The sequence below is a fragment of the Diprion similis genome, chromosome 11 (assembly GCF_021155765.1).
Source record: "Diprion similis isolate iyDipSimi1 chromosome 11, iyDipSimi1.1, whole genome shotgun sequence".
Lineage (NCBI taxonomy): Eukaryota > Metazoa > Arthropoda > Insecta > Hymenoptera > Diprionidae > Diprion > Diprion similis.
The window spans coordinates 1,628,874-1,646,954 of NC_060115.1; the positions used below are offsets into that span (position 1 = coordinate 1,628,874).

Consider the following 18,081-nt stretch of genomic DNA (forward strand, 5'->3'; position numbering starts at 1 on the left):
GAGGTGAAAACGTTAACTAATAATTTATAGAGATATATCATACTTTCGATAAGTGTTACACCATTTTTATTCAGTTCAGAGAAGTTCATAATTGAACTCATATCTGTGTGTAACGAAGTTATGTTGGATGGCTCGGACGAATCTGAGCAATGGCATTCATCTTCAACTGCCATAATTGTCGTAAGTAATAGATTAGAACTTTCTTGAACGATATAAAATAATCAAACCTGAAATGAAAATAACATCAACATTGAAGTGGTATTTAAAAGGAACTGTCAGAGAAACAAATGAGTCTGAAAGGCAAGATTGTTTTCATATGTTGCTCACTGTAATCCGATACACTGTGAACTGTACGCTCTACACTATCTGCAACATGTTAACATACGGGGTAAATAATTATAGATGAAATAATCGTAACTTGTAGGTGAATTCTTTATTTTAGTTTTGCTTTAGTCAACTTATTGTACAATTAAGTATTTCGGAAATCTCTTCATTGAGATCAGTTTACAGAGAAGGGAGGGTAGGAGTTCTCTAAGAACCCTAGACCTTCAACTGGCAAGTCCATTCAGTTCTTTTACATTGGGTCATTAACTTTTGCTTGCTCGTTTACAGGTTTTCATTATTATCATTATTTTTAGTATTTTAGAACAGGAGGTGCATAGAGAGCCTAGGCGTGGGGCTATGGGTGGGATACATTGTTTCTGGGAAACTTTTTACAAATTTTCATTACATAAGTATTTCTTATTATTGCAATACATTCTTTGCGATTGTTGTTGATATCGTGCGCGTGACTTGCACGAACAGTATGACAAATGCTGAGTCTTTTCTTAATCATTTATAACACTAAGAGTTTGTCTAATATCAAATTCAAATTAGTGATCATTGTGCGATTTTTTAAAAAATATTCAATTACTCTTAATAAGTAATACTCGAATAACAGGAATGGTTGAGTTATAAAATCACGTAAATAATACCTGTGGATATATCGTTTGTCAACTTCATATAGGACCTGTTTATTTTGTACAAAAAAACAGTTTGTTTTTTTTAATTAAAATTAAACCATTACTAAAAATTAATTAGTATAATCATTAGTCTTGTGAAAATGTTGTTCGTTAGTACGTTAATTTCACAGTAGGTCATTGATAATTGTTTTCTCTGCAAAAAAATATTATCTATGTACAATACAAATACATAAGCATTCGAATGCGCATGTGAAGATCCTAAAATGGAATTTGATCATTCATGTAACTATTATTCTTAGTAAGAAATGAATTGAGACTTTTCTACACTTGTTTACGGTCCTACACCACAACTCTCAATACATACGTAGCACTAGAACACTCTTCTAATATGTATTATCTTTCGATATAGTAACATTCATGAAACAATTGACGAAGTATATTGGAACCCATGATCCAAGCGTCTTGGGAAAATTGGCTGAACTAGAAGTTTTACAGAAGCGTAAATTAATATTCTACATGTAAACGATACACAATTTCAGGATACACTAAAATTTGGTCAGATCTTGACGCTTGAGACAAATGACTTAATTGTCAACAGGTCTCTATTTTTAATGAGCTTTACATTTAAAGTTCTCATTTTTTGGATCAATTATTTTTTATTTTTACATCCACAAGAAATGTTATCGTACACAGTTTCGCATGCTTTTAATGAATAAATATGTGTTGTGCGATGATAACTACGCTCTTCAGCCATCAAGACACATGTATGTGTTGATACTTATGATATCAATTGTGACAAGGACGTACTAATCGTTGTGTCATAAACAATTTACACACTATGTATTTAGAGAGACATTGCAAAAATATAAAGTACACACAGGACCAATGTACTTCTTACCGAATAAATAACGTGAGCCAGAGGTGTATAAAGTAATTTACAGCTACAACATGATTGGAAATATTATTTCACAGTATAGCGATCCAATAATATTGGAGAAATGATAGATTAACAGAAATGGAGCTTACCATTACTTCACAACATGGATGTAACGGTCGAAAATATAAAACCGTAGGTGTGCGGAACATAAACCAACCACTCAACCATAAAGTAACAGTTATAAATACTAATAACGTGAAAAAGATTGCAACAATGATGTTACTAAGCTCTAAAAGAGCTCCTAGAACCCAGTTACAACACTGTTGCAGAAATTTGCACATTGTAAGTACATAGCTGTTACTTTTTGTTTATTGAACGATAATGAAGTGCAGCCATAAGTTCTGTTAAAATCTGTGTTAGCAAGACAACAAGCAACTATCTGAAACAGTAAGATTTTCAATTATTACAATTATTACCAATTTTTTTTTCTTAAATTGCTTGCAAAGCGTATTTTAAAACTGGCTCCATACATGATGCCCACACAATGTTTGCCCTAATCTATAATATGCCATAATTAATCTAATATTAACGCTGATTTGTTCATATCAGAGATTACATCATGCATCTCATATGATAGATTTCAATGAAGTGAATAAATTTGAATACCAAATTCATGGCGTATCAAAATCAAATTTTTTCTTTTGGTATAAAGAACTTAATGCCAGTTTCTGGACTTTAATTATTATCGCTATTTCACTAACAACTTTTATCACAATTCACGTCAATCAAATTACTTGCTTCGGTGGAAAAGGAAAATATTAAATGACGCAAGGTATATACAAATTATTACAGTAAAATATATTAAAAATAAAAAAGAATTGCAGTAATCGTAGACAACTTATGCAATCAATAAAACAATACGCCCTATTACCGACTTTTTTGAGCAATTCTATGAATTGTAAGATACTAAAAAGTATCCTTCAAAAGTATAAAAACCGTCAGGTTTTTCTCTAGAAGTTTTTCATCGCATAAAGGGTTCTGTTGTATAGTTGCTTTTGGCATGTGATACAATTATTTCTACAGGTCGGGCCATATAAAGTGACACAGTTATGTTGATGGGATAGAATTTGGTTAATGTAATTATTTGCAAAAATATCGAAGTTATTTACATACATAGGTAATTTTTAATGTTAGTAAAACCGTGTATCTTCAACTTTAGTGCAATGCTTTATATCGCCTCATCCTGTATGTATAATCCTAACATGTTTCACAAGTTATGGCACAACGCGAGCAAATAGTGTTTTAAGAATAATAAGCAATGAATCGCCAATCAAGATACTTCATGAATTTTCTCATTAAAAATGTGTACTAATACTAAGGCATCTCTGCCGAAATCAGACCATGACTCGGAATTTCGATTACTTCACAGTAATGGTAAAACCAGGTGGGCAAATTTCAGAACTGGTTCGGGATCACTAACACAAGTTACTAAATAATATAAAAATTAAACTGGCATCAACAGTGCTTGTGATAAAATTTGTACAAGGATTTCAATACAATTACTAATCATATAGATACAAGGAGAAATGTAGGTGTCTCTAGTGCAAACCTGAAACTCCTTTCATCATTTTCAACTTCTACCTTGACTTACTTAGAATAAAAATTCAAACACGACACTAGCAAGTAAACGTTAACTGCAAAGGCGATTAGCTGAAAGAATTTGTTACACGACGAGTATAAAGATCAATTGATCAAGTTTACATTATTGATTTCAAATGAAATTTTTAAACTCCCTTCGTTTTAATTACAGTTCTAGGAATGTGTTTAGATACACAGTTTGCTCCTTGCTTACCATCCAATCTTATCAAGTCACTTACGCATTATTATTTCAATATAGTAACTCTCTTTGGTACTACAGAATAGCCATATAAACAAGTGATATGGCGTATCAGAATCTGATAACTGCAATAGTGATAACGTAATAACAATGCCAATAATCTTCAGACGAGATATACCGTATTAGCTATCAAATATCCTTATACATATTGATAATTGTCTTTTTCCGTAAGCAAAGGTAATTTTTCTATACTCTGCTTGAGATCAAAGCTATGCAACCAGTCTGAGCTCGGCTTTGCCTTAACACCGCAAAAGCTTAACCCACAAAAATCAGCAGCGTTCTGTATTGCCCCTCTGTGAAAGGGATTACCTTGCTTGAAGTGTTTGTAACGACCTGAATTCATACGTTCATTGGTTGTCATACCCAGGACCATGATCTAAGGATAAAAATGAACTCGTTCAATATTTGCATTAAGAAATCCAAGTGCACAATACAAGTATGGTGCAGAAAATTAATGGAAAAAACTTTAGGAAACGGAATTATTTACCTGATAGCACTGACAAGTTAACAACGTTCCCACCCAAAAAGAATGAAGTGCTGTATTTGCAGACACCCAAGCTACCCACGCGTCGCAGGTAGCTGCTGATACCAAGTAATTGTCTGGACTATGGCCATTTGTGAGATTGCTCCAACACTCAAACTGCCAGTATTGTACGCTGGCTGACAAAACTACAATACACAAGGCTAGTAAAGATGCCAAGAATCCAAGGAAATATTTGTGATTGTTTGCTCCTGAGGATGAAATTTATTAATGAAAACAACGTGTAATATGAAGAATTTTGAAACTTGGGTAAATTTAATCCTACACATACCAATGCAGTTATTCACCCAAGGACAGTGGTGGTCGAATCGAGCAACGCATCGATCACACGAAGAACAATGCTTTGAGCGTATCGGTCTTCTAACTAAGCAGCTACTGCAAAACCATTGTGGTTCAAAGCCACCAGATTCTGCCAACTCAATGATTGTCTGAAATGTGTATAACCTACACTTAGGCTTATAGAAAAAAGTACTGCTCATATTATCGACATGGAAATTCGTTTGAAAAATTCTTTAAGCCTAATAGAATGAACTGGTTATTCATATGTTGAACATAAGTTTTTGAAGTGAATTTCGCACAGGCAAATATAAAATATATTTAGTACATACATTTAATTTGTCTTCATGCGTGGCTGTAATCACTCCTGGATCTCCCCTCCATGATTTTAAAAAGCATGTCCACAAAGGAACGGATCCAACAACTAACATGAACCACTGATACCAAGCTGCATGTACTCCCAGCCAAAATATCCATGTTATATATATCCACATCTATAATTTGTAACAAACATCTCTGAACTTACATTCTTTAAATAGTCGACTGGTCAAAAACTTTTATTCTGATTTATATATTTCATGACTTTTTGAGTATTATATATATATATATATATATTCACCTTTGTGGACAAATATATCGACATGGGCAGAATGTGAAAGAGACGCTCATCAAACAGAAAGTGATTCGCTAAGTAGACGGCTATGTAGATGGTGAGGAAGGCACCTAATTTTGCTAAATAATCGAATCCACTTTGTAGGACTAACCCGATGATGTAAAACACGAAGAAAGGAGTGCTGACCATACAATACCATCTCACTCTCTGAAATTCATGATAAAATAATCATTTTAAGCATCAGAATATATTTAATAATATTAAACTAATGTACCTTGTTCCATATGAATTATCAATTTAAACTATTACAACTATTATTGTGATTTACTAAGTACCGAGGTACAAATTTCATGACTGTCATCAGGATGTCATAATACCTCAGGATTTACTAGGCAATGATTTTTATCAACGATACTTCAAGGATTATTAGACTGGTATAAAAAGAACTGTTTGGAATTGTAATCGAATTTCAAGTAATGTGAGTGTTCATTCAACAAGAGCATACTACAACACAATTTATATCGATCACTTAGAGTTCATAAATTTTCGTTGTGGTTCTCTCCTTCTACAAACAAAATCATTCACATGATAAGAATTCACTGTAATTGAAAGAGGAAAACAAATTGAGTCTAATTGAGAGTATATTACTATTGCGATAGATCACGTATAGTTATAGCTCACAATGTCATATCAACAGTTCTTTACTGTGCTACGCATATCAATAACCACCCAACTATTAATTAAAGCTTGTTTAGTTTTATCATAAAGTGGCTTGTACAAATAAAATATCTTTGACTGTTTCATTGGCCGTACTTTTCCACACAGTTTAAACGAATTATCAAACTGTTATACCTTGTCTCTGCACCATGCTCTTGTACGTCCTTGTTTCTCTTTAATTTCTTGACTTATCTTATGACCCAGCCACACTGCTCCTATATGTGGACTCAACAAGCTTTGCGGTGTTTCGTTTTGAAAGTTGGGAACATCTAATGATGCCCCACTGTGAACTAACGTTGATATGGCAGTGTTGTTCTTTGCTATAATGGCCCAATGCAAGGCAGTATTACCATGGAGGTTGTCTGTGAGTGAATTTGATGCACCCAAGGTTAATAACAATCGGGTTGGATCTAGACTGCAGGATAAAATTATTGATTATTCATCCTGTTGTTATGTGCTGGCTACTGTAAAGCATTTTCAGTGTGTATCTTGTAAATGTATATTTTAATTCACTGAAGTGTGTGTATCATATGCACTTCAAAATCTTCAGTTTTACATACCTATTCACTTTATATGCACTCCACATTAATGGAGTCATGGCACTCCTGTCAGGCATATTTGGATTAACTCCTTTTGCGACTAGATATGCAACGATGGCGGTATGACCGAACTGAGCTGCCAAGTGAATGCATGAAAACCCTTCCGAGTCTCTCAAAGAAGGATCAGCACCTGCTCTTAGCAATAATACGACCGTTGGTAGGTGCCCTTGCCTAAAAATTTAGTTATATTATAAAGAAAAACTATTAAAGATATCATTCAGAATATTGTTGATCAAAAACTAACCTCGTAGCCCAGTGAAGCGGAGTCGAGGCTAATTCTCCACCAACTGCATCGACGATAGCACCATTACCAATAAGATATTTGACGATTTCCTTTCGATTGTTGATCGACGCCCAATGCAAGAGAGTAACAGTCTCAGAATCCGGTTGATTCACATTTGCCCCAGCTTCAACTAATTCAGTAACTCGCTCCAAGGCGCCATACTGTTTTAAATGTTATTACAATAGTTAGATACTGCGATAAACATCCTTAAGCGGTTTAATATTTTTACCGAGTACATAAGGGGCTATATTGTTCGCTATCAAAATAAACAGAATATTTAACTGCATTTTGATAATGTCCCTGACGATCGACTAACGTTGCATATTTTTATAGATGAATTATACAGGTGAATGTTTACCTGTGCAGCTCTGACAATGTCGTACGCACTACAATCCTGAGTAGCAGGTTGGGTTGGCTCCTGTTGTATACTACTTGGATCTTCCGGTTCACCACTGCCTTCGCCCTGACAGGCAGTTTGCATTTGTAGGGCATACATGCTGGACTTTTTATGTAATACTTGGAACGAGATACACGTAAGTGATTACGTAGTTGAACAAAACCCCAAATCGCAATCACTGCACATTCTTGAATTGAAATATCTACACAACCACGACTGTAAAAGGGCACGTCATAGGTTATGTGGCTCACTGAAGGATGTTAAAATGACGGTGACGAATTGATTTTTATGACATTCAATCAATACGATGGATGAATTCAAGTTGGAAAATTATCACTTTACGAGTCAAGAGATCCCCGTCGAAGATCGTCCATAGTCGATGGTCTCGATTTGCAATACTAGAAACAAAACCAAGTTTACGACAACACTTGACTGCCGAAGGGTGGGGCGCCGGTATGTCGCACCCCAACTTCGCGTCCCGATGACAGGTTTGATACTCGGCCGATTTCCTCGTCGACCGAAGTCCGGGTTTGCTGTTTGCAGATGATTCTCCACTCTGGATTTCGGAGCGTTCCCAAGATAACGCTTATATATTGACTATTCGTCAATACAGCACTTCAACAAGGTGTTGACTGACTTTACTTCGATGATAATCCTAATCGAAACCGTCACGTGCATTAGACTCTTGAATTTATCAGTGGACATATTATGTTATTACATGACGTACCAAAAACGTACGCACCACGACCGGCCTACTTTACATTGGATGCAAATAAAAGTAGTAATCGCACTGTTGGAGATACCGAGCGTAGATATTGTTATGTTTGATATCGAAGCAGTCTCACGCATTGTAAGAGAATGCATACATGCTTCGGTTAGGCACCTCTATAAGTCTCTGGTTTTCATCAGCCATTCGGGACACTTTGAAACTCTTATGAAACTCCATCTCTGATGCTCAAGAATATGATGAGCTATGAAAGGTTAACAATGGTTATGGGCACTAAAAAGATGTTGCTTCTCGCGGTTACTTGGAGTATATCTTCAGTGAACATCAGCGGTAAGCGGTACTCGTCAGTTGTAACCGACATATCTTCCGTCAACGTAACCGATAGCCAACTGACGTACCGACGCATAAAAATTTCCGTCGGAGAAGAAGAACTTTTTCTTTGTTAACAAACTTAAATTATGTTGAGCAAATAGAGATCGAGCATAAAGAATGTCTTTTCGGTCTAACTAGCTCACAGAAATTGAAAAAAAACAAACAATTAGAGTATGCGAGAAGGATTTCTATCCTCCTGATCCGTTGCTCGCAGCGTATTCAGACCGCGCGCAATCGATTCCTCTCGCAAAATTACGTCGACGTAGCGTCTCAATGGATCTATTTTAGCACTTTTCAGTTACCGGAAGGTGTATCGAAAAAAATGCAATAGGGCCTTACTATTTTTTCATTATCGGAGGCTGTGTGGATGAGTCGAAGTACGAGGGAGATCACTCTGCAAGTAGACGCCCGACTAATAACAGCAAAGGTTCCTCGTAGCAGTGCAGTTTTTTGATATTTTATTTTTACAATTTTGAACCAGTTCATACCTATTTATAGGATTAATTCTAGTCATCAAACAGTTATACACATATTTAAAATAACAAATAAGAGACAAATATAATAATTTACCACGTGTAATTAATCTACGATAACCTAATCGATCAAATTACAGATAATATATGAATTGTTAATTTGATTACTGTAATGAAAGAGTAATTGTTTTTGAAAAGACTAGAAATTTGAAACCAAAATTCGAAACAAAAAAAAATTGTCATAGTGAATTGATAAATGAAAAGAGGCGTATTTTAAGTTTATTAGACATTGATAACCGTATGAATGAGATGTATGAATGTAAATTTGAAATAATCTTATGTTAGGATAGTGATCATGACCTGCAAATAATACATTTTTGTCAATGAATGAATCGATGTAGTAGAATCTATATTAAATAAAAGATTTCTTTCCTTATGATAATACCTTTCAAGTGAATTTTCTTATGTGGTCTTTGTTTGCTTTTCCCTTCCGTGCTGAAATTTATATAGTTTGGTAGTTATTACTGAAAATAATTTCGTTACACGTTCTAGACTAATTAAGCCCTCAAGAATGTAAGAAACATATACAGGACAATGTCAGACCGTTGATTGAAGAGACTAACAGCTGGGAAAATACGGAGAAAGTTTTTCGTGTTACGACCGTCACTCTTAATCTGCTGATTGGAACGAGTTGAGTTGATTCCTACGATCCGCTCGAAACTAATTGAATACCAAGGATTGCAAAATAGTACACTATGTCATAAGCGAATACAGAAGAGGATTATTCCCAGGCATAAATATACTGCCGGAGCGAAGCGAGGAAATAATCATTTTTATTCTCCTGTGAATGACGGTGTATGACATGGTTGTATTCCTCATATAAGGTTATATCGTATTTTCGCATTTCTTTGTTTTTATTACTAATTGACATCTGGTTGAAGTACTGCAATATAACACTCATACACTTGAACTAGATTTGAGGTATGGTGAATAAAGTAAAATTGGACGGAAACTGATACTTAATCGCTATGAATTTGTGATTTTTTCCCCAACCACATTGAAAACGTGAATCAAACTTGACGTATTTAGGGAGTAACTCCCGATCGGTTGCTCGCAGCGTATTTGCGCTGCGCCCAATCGATTCCTCTCGCAAAATTTCGTAAATGCAGTGCTTCGACTAACTGCTTCCAGCATTTGTCAAAATCGTCGAAAATATCAAGAGAAATGAAAAGGGGTTATAATTACTTTTTTTTTGGGCCGATAATTTTGGGTCGCAGAATCGATTTGTATGACCATTTCTTGATTAATTGGGATCCAAGGAACTCCGTAATCGCAGCAAAAAGAGCGTGTGACCAACAGAAGAAAAATGACGAATGTGAGACTGGCAGCTGAAGGCGTAGGAAATTGTTAATCCGGTTGTTGGCTGTAACTTTTGATCCGTTGATCGCAGCGTATTGAGACTACGCACAATCGATTTCTCTCGCAAAATTACGTCGGAATAGTGTCCTAAAGAATTATTTGCAGCACTTTTCAAAGTCGTTGATATTTTCGCCAAAAATCCGAAGGGGTTAGCCTTACTTTTTTGCGATTTTTGGAGCAGAAAATTTCTGGTCTCCGAATTGATTTGTATGACCCTTTCTTGGCTAATTTGAACCCCTAAAACTCAAAAAACACATAAAAAAAAGCATAGGACCGTCGGCAGAGAAATGACGATGAAAATCTGCAGTTTTTTGGCTGTAACTTTTGATCCGTTGATCGCAGCGTATTAGGACTACGCACAATCGATTTCTCTCGCAAAATTACGTCGGAATAGTGTCCTAAAGAATTAATTGCAGCACTTTTCAAAGTCGTCGAAATTTTCGCCAAAAATCCAAAGGGGTAAGCCTTACTTTTTTTGCGATTTTTGGAGCTGAAAATTTCTAGTGTCCGAATTGATTTGTATGACCCTTTCTTGGCTAATTGGGACCCCAGGAACTCAAAAAACACATGAAAAAAAGCATAGGACCATCAGCAGAGAAATGACGTTGAAAATCTGCAGTTTTTTGGCTGTAACTTTTGATCCGTTGATCGCAGCGTATTGGGACTACGCACAATCGATTTCTCTCGCAAAATTACGTCGGAATAGTGTCCTAAAGAATTAATTGCAGCACTTTTCAAAGTCGTCGAAATTTTCGCCAAAAATCCAAAGGGGTTAGCCTTACTTTTTTTGCCATTTTTGGAGCAGAAAATTTCTGGTCTCCGAATTGATTTGTATGACCCTTTCTTGGCTAATTGGGACCCCAGAAACTCAAAAAACACATGAAAAAAGCGTAGGACCATCAGCAGAGAAATGACGATGAAAATCTGCAGTTTTTTGGCTGTAACTTTTAATCCGTTGATCGCAGCGTATTGGGACTACGCACAATCGATTTCTCTCGCAAAATTACGTCGGAATAGTGTCCTAGAGAATTAATTGCAGCACTTTTCAAAGTCGTCGAAATTTTCGCCAAAAATCCAAAAGGGTAAGCCTTACTTTTTTTGCGATTTTTAGAGCTGAAAATTTCTGGTGTCCGAATTGATTTGTATGACTCTTTCTTGGCTAATTGGGACCCCAGGAACTCAAAAAACACATGAAAAAAAGCGTAGGACCATCAGCAGAGAAATGACGATGAAAATCTGCAGTTTTTTGGCTGTAACTTTTGATCCGTTGATCGCAGCGTATTGGGACTACGCACAATCGATTTCTCTCGCAAAATTACGTCGGAATAGTGTCCTAAAGAATTAATTGCAGCACTTTTCAAAGTCGTCGAAATTTTCGCCAAGAATCCAAAAGGGTTAGCCTTACTTTTTTTGCCATTTTTGGAGCAGAAAATTTCTGGTCTCCGAATTGATTTGTATGACCCTTTCTTGGCTAATTGGGACCCCAGGAACTCAAAAAACACATGAAAAAAAGCGTAGGACCATCAGCAGAGAAATGACGTTGAAAATCTGCAGTTTTTTGGCTGTAACTTTTGACCCGTTGATCGCAGCGTATTGGGACTACGCACAATCGATTTCTCTCGCAAAATTACGTCGGAATAGTGTCCTAAAGAATTAATTGCAGCACTTTTCGAAGTCGTCGAAATTTTCGCCAAAAATCCAAAGGGGTTAGCCTTACTTTTTTTGCGATTTTTGGAGCTGAAAATTTCTGGTGTCCGAATTGATTTGTATGACCCTTTCTTGGCTAATTGGGACCCCAGGAACTCAGAAAACACATGAAAAAAAGCGTAGGACCATCAGCAGAGAAATGACGATAAAAATCTGCAGTTTTTTGGCTGTAACTTTTGATCCGTTGATCGCAGCGTATTGGGACTACGCACAATCGATTTCTCTCGCGAAATTACGTCGGAATAGTGTCCCAAAAAATTAATTGCAGCACTTTTCAAAGTCGTCGAAATTTTCGCCAAAAATCCAAAGGGGTTAGCCTTACTTTTTTTGCCATTTTTGGAGCAGAAAATTTCTGGTCTTCGAATTGATTTGTATGACCCTTTCTTGGCTAATTGGGACCCCAGGAACTCAAAAAACACATGAAAAAAAGCGTAGGACCATCAGCAGAGAAATGACGTTGAAAATCTGCAAATTTTTGGCTGTAACTTTTGATCCGTTGATCGCAGCGTATTGGGACTACGCACAATCGATTTCTCTCGCAAAATTACGTCGGAATAGTGTCCTAAAGAATTAATTGCAGCACTTTTCAAAGTCGTCGAAATTTTCGCCAAAAATCCAAAGGGGTGAGCCTTACTTTTTTTGCGATTTTTGAAGCTGAAAATTTCTGGTGTCCGAATTGATTTGTATGACCCTTTCTTGGCTAATTGGGACCCCAGGAACTCAGAAAACACATGAAAAAAAGCGTAGGACCATCAGGAAAGAAATGACGTTGAAAATCTGCAGTTTTTTGGCTGTAACTTTTGATCCGTTGATCGCAGCGTATTGGGACTACGCACAATCGATTTCTCTCGCAAAATTACGTCGGAATAGTGTCCTAAAGAATTAATTGCAGCACTTTTCAAAGTCGTCGAAATTTTCGCCAAAAATCCAAAAGGGTAAGCCTTACTTTTTTTGCGATTTTTAGAGCTGAAAATTTCTGGTGTCCGAATTGATTTGTATGACTCTTTCTTGGCTAATTGGGACCCCAGGAACTCAAAAAACACATGAAAAAAAGCGTAGGACCATCAGCAGAGAAATGACGATGAAAATCTGCAGTTTTTTGGCTGTAACTTTTGATCCGTTGATCGCAGCGTATTGGGACTACGCACAATCGATTTCTCTCGCAAAATTACGTCGGAATAGTGTCCTAAAGAATTAATTGCAGCACTTTTCAAAGTCGTCGAAATTTTCGCCAAAAATCCAAAAGGGTTAGCCTTACTTTTTTTGCCATTTTTGGAGCAGAAAATTTCTGGTCTCCGAATTGATTTGTATGACCCTTTCTTGGCTAATTGGGACCCCAGGAACTCAAAAAACACATGAAAAAAAGCATGGGACCATCAGCAGAGAAATGACGTTGAAAATCTGCAGTTTTTTGGCTGTAACTTTTGATCCGTTGATCGCAGCGTATTGTGACTACGCACAATCGATTTCTCTCGCAAAATTACGTCGGAATAGTGTCCTAAAGAATTAATTGCAGCACTTTTCAAAGTCGTCGAAATTTTCGCCGAAAATCCAAAGGGGTTAGCCTTACTTTTTTTGCCATTTTTGGAGCAGAAAATTTCTGGTCTCCGAATTGATTTGTATGACCCTTTCTTGGCTAATTGGGACCCCAGGAACTCAAAAAACACATGAAAAAAAGCATAGGACCATCAGCAGAGAAATGACGTTGAAAATCTGCAGTTTTTTGGCTGTAACTTTTGATCCGTTGATCGCAGCGTATTGGGACTACGCACGATCGATTTCTCTCGCAAAATTACGTCGGAATAGTGTCCTAAAGAATTAATTGCAGCACTTTTCAAAGTCGTCGAAATTTTCGCCAAAAATCCAAAGGGGTTAGCCTTACTTTTTTTGCGATTTTTGGAGCTGAAAATTTCTGGTGTCCGAATTGATTTGTATGACCCTTTCTTGGCTAATTGGGACCCCAGGAACTCAGAAAACACATGAAAAAAAGCGTAGGACCATCAGCAGAGAAATGACGATAAAAATCTGCAGTTTTTTGGCTGTAACTTTTGATCCGTTGATCGCAGCGTATTGGGACTACGCACAACCGATTTCTCTCGCGAAATTACGTCGGAATAGTGTCCCAAAAAATTAATTGCAGCACTTTTCAAAGTCGTCGAAATTTTCGCCAAAAATCCAAAGGGGTTAGCCTTACTTTTTTTGCCATTTTTGGAGCAGAAAATTTCTGGTCTTCGAATTGATTTGTATGACCCTTTCTTGGCTAATTGGGACCCCAGGAACTCAAAAAACACATGAAAAAAAGCGTAGGACCATCAGCAGAGAAATGACGTTGAAAATCTGCAAATTTTTGGCTGTAACTTTTGATCCGTCGATCGCAGCGTATTGGGACTACGCACAATCGATTTCTCTCGCAAAATTACGTCGGAATAGTGTCCTAAAGAATTAATTGCAGCACTTTTCAAAGTCGTCGAAATTTTCGCCAAAAATCCAAAGGGGTGAGCCTTACTTTTTTTGCGATTTTTAGAGCTGAAAATTTCTGGTGTCCGAATTGATTTGTATGACCCTTTCTTGGCTCATTGGGACCCCAGGAACTCAGAAAACACATGAAAAAAAGCGTAGGACCATCAGGAGAGAAATGACGTTGAAAATCTGCAGTTTTTTGGCTGTAACTTTTGATCCGTTGATCGCAGCGTATTGGGACTACGCACAATCGATTTCTCTCGCAAAATTACGTCGGAATAGTGTCCTAAAGAATTAATTGCAGCACTTTTCGAAGTCGTCGAAATTTTCGCCAAAAATCCAAAGGGGTTAGCCTTACTTTTTTTGCGATTTTTGGAGCTGAAAATTTCTGGTGTCCGAATTCATTTGTATGACCCTTTCTTGGCTAATTGGGACCCCAGGAACTCAGAAAACACATGAAAAAAAGCGTAGGACCATCAGCAGAGAAATGACGATAAAAATCTGCAGTTTTTTGGCTGTAACTTTTGATCCGTTGATCGCAGCGTATTGGGACTACGCACAATCGATTTCTCTCGCGAAATTACGTCGGAATAGTGTCCCAAAAAATTAATTGCAGCACTTTTCAAAGTCGTCGAAATTTTCGCCAAAAATCCAAAGGGGTTAGCCTTACTTTTTTTGCCATTTTTGGAGCAGAAAATTTCTGGTCTTCGAATTGATTTGTATGACCCTTTCTTGGCTAATTGGGACCCCAGGAACTCAAAAAACACATGAAAAAAAGCGTAGGACCATCAGCAGAGAAATGACGTTGAAAATCTGCAAATTTTTGGCTGTAACTTTTGATCCGTTGATCGCAGCGTATTGGGACTACGCACAATCGATTTCTCTCGCAAAATTACGTCGGAATAGTGTCCTAAAGAATTAATTGCAGCACTTTTCAAAGTCGTCGAAATTTTCGCCAAAAATCCAAAGGGGTGAGCCTTACTTTTTTTGCGATTTTTGAGGCTGAAAATTTCTGGTGTCCGAATTGATTTGTATGACCCTTTCTTGGCTAATTGGGACCCCAGGAACTCAGAAAACACATGAAAAAAAGCGTAGGTCCATCAGGAGAGAAATGACGTTGAAAATCTGCAGTTTTTTGGCTGTAACTTTTGATCCGTTGATCGCAGCGTATTGGGACTACGCACAATCGATTTCTCTCGCAAAATTACGTCGGAATAGTGTCCTAAAGAATTAATTGCAGCACTTTTCGAAGTCGTCGGAATTTTCGCCAAAAATCCAAAGGGGTTAGCCTTACTTTTTTTGCCATTTTTGGAGCAGAAAATTTCTGGTCTCCGAATTGATTTGTATGACCCTTTCTTGGCTAATTGGGACCCCAGGAACTCAAAAAACACATGAAAAAAAGCGTAGGACCATCAGCAGAGAAATGACGATGAAAATCTGCAGTTTTTTGGCTGTAACTTTTAATCCGTTGATCGCAGCGTATTGGGACTACGCACAATCGATTTCTCTCGCAAAATTACGTCGGAATAGTGTCCTAAAGAATTAATTGCAGCACTTTTCAAAGTCGTCGAAATTTTCGCCAAAAATCCAAAGGGGTAAGCCTTACTTTTTTTGCGATTTTTAGAGCTGAAAATTTCTGGTGTCCGAATTGATTTGTATGACTCTTTTTTGGCTAATTGGGACCCCAGGAACTCAAAAAACACATGAAAAAAAGTGTAGGACTATCAGCAGAGAAATGACGATGAAAATCTGCAGTTTTTTGGCTGTAACTTTTGATCCGTTGATCGCAGCGTATTGGGACTACGCACAATCGATTTCTCTCGCAAAATTACGTCGGAATAGTGTCCTAAAGAATTAATTGCAGCACTTTTCAAAGTCGTCGAAATTTTCGCCAAAAATCCAAAGGGGTTAGCCTTACTTTTTTTGCGATTTTTGGAGCAGAAAATTTCTGGTCTCCGAATTGATTTGTATGACCCTTTCTTGGCTAATTGGGACCCCAGGAACTCAAAAAACACATGAAAAAAGCGTAGGACCATCAGCAGAGAAATGACGTTGAAAATCTGCAGTTTTTTGGCTGTAACTTTTAATCCGTTGATCGCAGCGTATTGGGACTACGCACAATCGATTTCTCTCGCAAAATTACGTCGGAATAGTGTCCTAAAGAATTAATTGCAGCACTTCTCAAAGTCGTCGAAATTTTCGCCAAAAATCCAAAGGGGTAAGCCTTACTTTTTTTGCGATTTTTAGAGCTGAAAATTTCTGGTGTCCGAATTGATTTGTATGACCCTTTCTTGGCTAATTGGGACCCCGGGAACTCAAAAAACACATGAAAAAAAGCGTAGGACCATCAGCAGAGAAATGACGTTGAAAATCTGCAGTTTTTTGGCTGTAACTTTTGATCCGTTGATCGCAGCGTATTGGGACTACGCACAATCGATTTCTCTCGCAAAATTACGTCGGAATAGTGTCCTTAAGAATTAATTGCAGCACTTTTCGAAGTCGTCGAAATTTTCACTAAAAATCCAAAGGGGTTAGCCTTACTTTTTTTGCGAATTGTGGAGCTGAAAATTTCTGGTGTCCGAATCGATTTGTATGACCCTTTCTTGGCTAATTGGGACCCCGGGAACTCAAAAAATACATGAAAAAAGCGTAGGACCATCAGCAGAGAAATGACGTTGAAAATCTGCAGTTTTTTGGCTGTAACTTTTGATCCGTTGATCGCAGCGTATTGGGACTACGCACAATCGATTTCTCTCGCAAAATTACGTCGGAATAGTGTCCTAAAGAATTAATTGCAGCACTTTTCAAAGTCGTCGAAATTTTCGCCAAAAATCCAAAGGGGTTAGCCTTACTTTTTTTGCGATTTTTGGAGCAGAAAATTTCTGGTCTCCGAATTGATTTGTATGACCCTTTCTTGGCTAATTGGGACCCCAGGAACTCAAAAAACACATGAAAAAAGCGTAGGACCATCAGCAGAGAAATGACGTTGAAAATCTGCAGTTTTTTGGCTGTAACTTTTAATCCGTTGATCGCAGCGTATTGGGACTACGCACAATCGATTTCTCTCGCAAAATTACGTCGGAATAGTGTCCTAAAGAATTAATTGCAGCACTTCTCAAAGTCGTCGAAATTTTCGCCAAAAATCCAAAGGGGTAAGCCTTACTTTTTTTGCGATTTTTAGAGCTGAAAATTTCTGGTGTCCGAATTGATTTGTATGACTCTTTCTTGGCTAATTGGGACCCCAGAAACTCAAAAAACACATGAAAAAAAGCGTAGGACCATCAGCAGAGAAATGACGTTGAAAATCTGCAGTTTTTTGGCTGTAACTTTTGATCCGTTGATCGCAGCGTATTGTGACTACGCACAATCGATTTCTCTCGCAAAATTACGTCGGAATAGTGTCCTAAAGAATTAATTGCAGCACTTTTCGAAGTCGTCGAAATTTTCGCCAAAAATCCAAAGGGGTTAGCCTTACTTTTTTTGCCATTTTTGAAGCAGAAAATTTCTGGTCTCCGAATTGATTTGTATGACCCTTTCTTGGCTGATTGGGACCCCAGGAACTCAAAAAACTCACGAAAAAAAGCGTAGGACCATCAGCAGAGAAATGACGTTGAAAATCTGCAGTTTTTTGGCTGTAACTTTTGATCCGTTGATCGCAGCGTATTGGGACTACGCACAATCGATTTCTCTCGCAAAATTACGTCGGAATAGTGTCCTAAAGAATTAATTGCAGCACTTTTCAAAGTCGTCGAAATTTTCGC

The 18,081-nt window shown here is 37.2% G+C and overlaps 1 protein-coding gene and 1 long non-coding RNA gene across 2 annotated transcripts; one reads left to right on the forward strand and one right to left on the reverse strand.

Moving 5' to 3' along the window:
- Positions 1 to 1,501: 1,501 nt before the first annotated feature.
- Positions 1,502 to 7,842, reverse strand: LOC124412468 (palmitoyltransferase Hip14). The gene is made up of 9 exons (XM_046892346.1): positions 7,124 to 7,842; positions 6,727 to 6,926; positions 6,444 to 6,653; positions 6,019 to 6,298; positions 5,173 to 5,373; positions 4,886 to 5,047; positions 4,549 to 4,705; positions 4,224 to 4,468; positions 1,502 to 4,112 (listed from the first exon to the last, which is right to left on the reverse strand). Exons 1-9 carry the CDS (start codon positions 7,259 to 7,261, stop codon positions 3,876 to 3,878), a joined length of 1,830 nt encoding a protein of 609 aa, XP_046748302.1. The 5' UTR covers positions 7,262 to 7,842; the 3' UTR covers positions 1,502 to 3,875.
- LOC124412470 lies at positions 2,178 to 5,969 on the forward strand. Its single transcript, XR_006929797.1, has 2 exons — positions 2,178 to 2,286; positions 4,286 to 5,969. It is a non-coding gene; the product is annotated as an uncharacterized LOC124412470 (long non-coding RNA).
- Positions 7,843 to 18,081: the final 10,239 nt, after the last annotated feature.

Bases quoted from the DNA above. Each gene is read 5' to 3' on its own strand.
- LOC124412468 (XM_046892346.1), bottom strand. From the start codon at position 7,261: ATGTATGCCCTACAAATGCAAACTGCCTGTCAGGGCGAAGGCAGTGGT. The intron at 4,706-4,885 runs GTATGTACTAAA...TACACATTTCAG, and splicing joins CGCATGAAGACAAATTAAAT to ACAATCATTGAGTTGGCAGA. The intron at 4,469-4,548 runs GTATGTGTAGGA...TTTCATCCTCAG, and splicing joins TTGGGTGAATAACTGCATTG to GAGCAAACAATCACAAATAT.